The sequence below is a fragment of the Suricata suricatta genome, chromosome 2 (genome assembly GCF_006229205.1).
Source record: "Suricata suricatta isolate VVHF042 chromosome 2, meerkat_22Aug2017_6uvM2_HiC, whole genome shotgun sequence".
Classification (NCBI taxonomy): Eukaryota; Metazoa; Chordata; class Mammalia; order Carnivora; family Herpestidae; genus Suricata; species Suricata suricatta.
Window position 1 is genome coordinate 131,309,813 of NC_043701.1, and position 3,806 is coordinate 131,313,618.

A 3,806-nucleotide genomic window follows, 5' to 3' on the forward strand; every position below is an offset into this window, starting at 1 on the left:
ACATTCTCCCAACATTGTCCTTTGGTTCAAGAAGGAGGTATGGTGGTCTCATGGTATTGATGAGGGTGTGCCGAAGCACAGAGTGATGGCGTGGCCAGAGCCACACAGCTAGTGAAGAGGTGCAGAGTCTCTTTACTAGCTTGATCGACCCCTGCCCAGCCTTGCACCAAGCCACCTCAAAGAGTTTCTTTATGATAAGGAAGGATGTTAACAAGAGACAGCTTATATTTGCAGTTACAGGACTATTCCATAAAGGGGTAGAAATGTCCAGAACTTGTAACATAAAACTTGTAACATTAAATGTTCATTAGAGTTAACAGACTTAGGCTCTGTTAGTTCTTGTACAACTTCTGATGTACATATTATTGCCCCAGCTTTGGAAAATGAAGGACCCCCCCCCCGCTTTTTTCTTCTTCAAAGTATCTTTATAAAGTATTAAATGTTCTTAAGTATATGGAAAAGTATAAAGAAGGAAAGAAACCAGCCTGTCTATTGAAAAACAGCCACAGTTAATGTTTTGTTGTGCTTTCTTTTTCTAATCACAGACTTAAGTGCATTTTGATTCTTTGACTAAACTCTTTACTTCTCTTTCAGTTTGCCAGGCAGTATAGCAGGAATGAGCCACTGACCTTCTCATGGTTACGCCGATATATTAAATGGCCATTACTTCCACCTAAGAATATTAAAGATCTCATGGATCTAGAAGCTGTCCATGATGTCCTGGATCTTTACCTTTGGCTAAGGTATCAAATCTTTCCTTTACCTACTCTCATTTTTCCGAGTAGTAGGGAAAATCAAAGGTTTTATGAATGGTATTCTGTTCTCTCAAGTTATAGGTACATTTTTGCAGGGTGCTCTGTGTCATGTTTATTGTCCGTTAATGGCAGTTGAGCCTTATTTATACCCATTCTAAAAATTACTGAGGACTTCTTATGATTCTAGTTAAGACAGTTAGGTGAGAAAGTGTACTAGATCCTGGATACACAGATGGTGGTCCTTGGACCGAAAGCATTGGTATCACATAGGAGCTTGTTAGAACTGGAGAATATCAGACGCACCCCAAACTTAAACTACACTTTAGCAGGATCCCTAGTTGATTCATTTGCACATTAACCTTTGAAAGGTACTGCTCTACATCAGTGATTCTCACAGGAGGGGCATGTCCCATCAGGGATTCACCTAAGATATGATTGATGACCTACCCTCATAATGACAGTATTCCTCAGGTGTGTTGGGGCTGAGCAAAGGCACTGGACAGAGTCTGCAGAACAGAACATTTGGGGATCAGTCAGTGTCCAGATATAGTTACATCATTGAGATAAGTCCAGTGATTCTGATAAGAGCTGTTGCTATAACATATGTCTTTTCCCAGCTACCGGTTTATAGATATGTTTCCAGATGCCAGCCTCATTCGAGATCTCCAGAAAGAACTAGATGGCATTATCCAGGACGGTGTACACAACATCACCAAACTGATTAAAATTTCAGAGTCACATAAGCTGTTAAATTTGGAGAGCCTGTCGGCAGAGAACCGGTCCCGATTGGCAGGAACTTTGAAGAGCCAAGCTAGAAGGATGCGTGGCACCAAAACTGTAGGGAGTAAAGCTGCTGAGCCACCTGCCCCCACTGCAGGAGAGAAATCCCTTGCTTCCAGACTGGTGCAGCAGGGACTCCTCTCGGCGGCCATGCTGAAACAGCTGGAGAAGGAGTGGCTGACACAGCGGACTGAGCACGGCAAAGAAAGAGTGGAGCCTGAGACTCCCTCAAAAGGGACAAGAAGGAAGAAGAAGGAACCAGATTCAGATTAGCTTTATTTTATTTTTATTTTTGCAAATAAAAGTCTATTTTAAAATCCTTTTTCCCTCATATGTATTTACTGCCTTCTGTGGTATGTGACTGTCTCTAACGGCTTTTTTTTGGGTGGGGGGGGCTTGGGAAAATTAGCTCTTAAAGATAACTGCTGTTTGTTTCAACATTTAAAAATTACAGAACGTCTTAGGGATTTTATCAAAAGCTTTATATAGTGGCCATTTGTAGTATAGCACTGAGACAATGCACTATGAGGAACTGTGAATGGGAATAAAATCAGTTTGGTGAAATGTTTTGACCAGTTTTCTACACCGTTGCTGGGGATGTCATGGTTGAAGGTTTTTGACACACATTGCTGGTACCCGTGTACCGGAGGCTCTCCTTCGTGCTGGATATATGGAGAAAACAAGACCGACGATGTTTCTGCCCTTATAGAGGTTATATTTGGATAGGGAGCAAACAGGAGTAAGTTAAATGCTGTCAGCTCTGTAAAGGCAAAGGCTGTTGTCTGTCTACTTCGTTGCTATTCTGTGGCTCCTGAAATACAGTAAAGGCACAGTCTTTGTGAAATGAATGGATATAATTTCAGAGATAGGCTAGAAAGAAGAAAAATAAGGGAAGACAGTGACAACGCTTTGGAGTTGGACAGATCAGGGTGCAGTTTCTCATCACTGCTAAGCTCAGTGACCTTGCCCTCTCTGGGGCTTGGTCTCTGCATGGACAATGATGCCTACTTAGAATTATCCAGAAGGCTAGGTGTGATGAGATCCCATTTAGCACAGGGTATGTGGTGTACAGGGACTGTTTTGTAAATAAACCTGAATGTTTGGGTTCATTCTGGGCTGGGAATTGAGTTCTTAGGTTTCAAGATCTGAACTAATTTCTTGAGCAACTGCTAACTTGAGGCTGACTTCTGACTAGGGATTAGACCCGATTTGGTTGAAATTGGGTCAAGGAACAGCCAAGTTTCCAAACTAGTCATCACTCTCTGGCTTTTTGTTAAGTAGTTCAGAGTTCAGATGATACTTCCTTTAATTGAGATGGCAATCTTTATTCTTCTTACTTTTGCTTTTATGGAATTAAAGGTCGAACAGGTGGCGCTGACTCTAGTTCTCCCCTGCTTGTGGGTAAAGAGTAGGGAAATGCCTGGAAGGGCATGTTTTTTTTTGATATTCTGCATGTGAGCAACTTCAGCTTCTAGAATTTGCTTTCTCTGTGATTTTATGCCATACCAGACCTAGTCCATCCGTTCCTGGCCAGATGGTCTCAAGAAATATTCATGAACTGACTTGAATAATGGATGTGATGTCCTTGTATTTAAGTGATAAGGTACATCCCTCTGAGTGTTGTAATTCTCCCACTTTCTCCAGCTAGGGGCCAAGTTGGTGAGTCAGAAATGACACTTAGGCAAAACACTTGCAAACATAGGCCAGTTTAATGTTAGTGAAGCCTCAGATGGGGGGCGGGGCATGCTGTCAGAGAATGGCTGCTGGAACACCGAGTTGAGAGTTTATAAACCATGATAAAGCATTTACCCGTTAGCCCTTCCTGCTTTGTGGGGGGGGAGGGAGAACTTTGTGGTTAGAAGAAGATACTAAAAGAAAATCAAGAAAAACGTAATTTTGAAAGGAAAAATGTAATTGGAGTAGCCATGAATCATTCTTTGCCGTGTGCTTAAAATTGTCACCATGAAAGCAACTTGTGATTTTCCTTCCACTAAGATCATATTCTCGATATTTTAAAAACACAACTGTTTTGTTTTTCCTTGCAGTTTTCTAACAGGTTTTGAAGTACTTGCTTGAAAGCCCTCCTTGGATTATTGTGGATTCGGCTGCACATCAACATGAGGCTTAGATGTCCGTCTCTGTTCCATCAGAACAGATCTAGGTAACTCAGGAAGATGTGCACAGTACATCATTGGTCAGGAATAATAGCCGGTGGCTTGTAATGCTTTCATGCACAGTATTTGTAGACTAGTGTAAATTTACAAAACAGAT

The 3,806-nt window shown here is 41.6% G+C and overlaps 1 protein-coding gene across 1 annotated transcript in view; it reads left to right on the top strand.

Moving 5' to 3' along the window:
- Positions 1–2,087, top strand: part of SUPV3L1 (Suv3 like RNA helicase) — a 26,889-nt gene extending 24,802 nt beyond the window's left edge. The window contains exons 14-15 of the mRNA XM_029931804.1: positions 595–743; positions 1,373–2,087. Of these exons, the coding sequence (XP_029787664.1) occupies positions 595–743; positions 1,373–1,808 (585 nt within the window). The 3' untranslated portion in view covers positions 1,809–2,087. The remainder of the gene's footprint in view (positions 1–594; positions 744–1,372) is intronic.
- Positions 2,088–3,806: the final 1,719 nt, after the last annotated feature.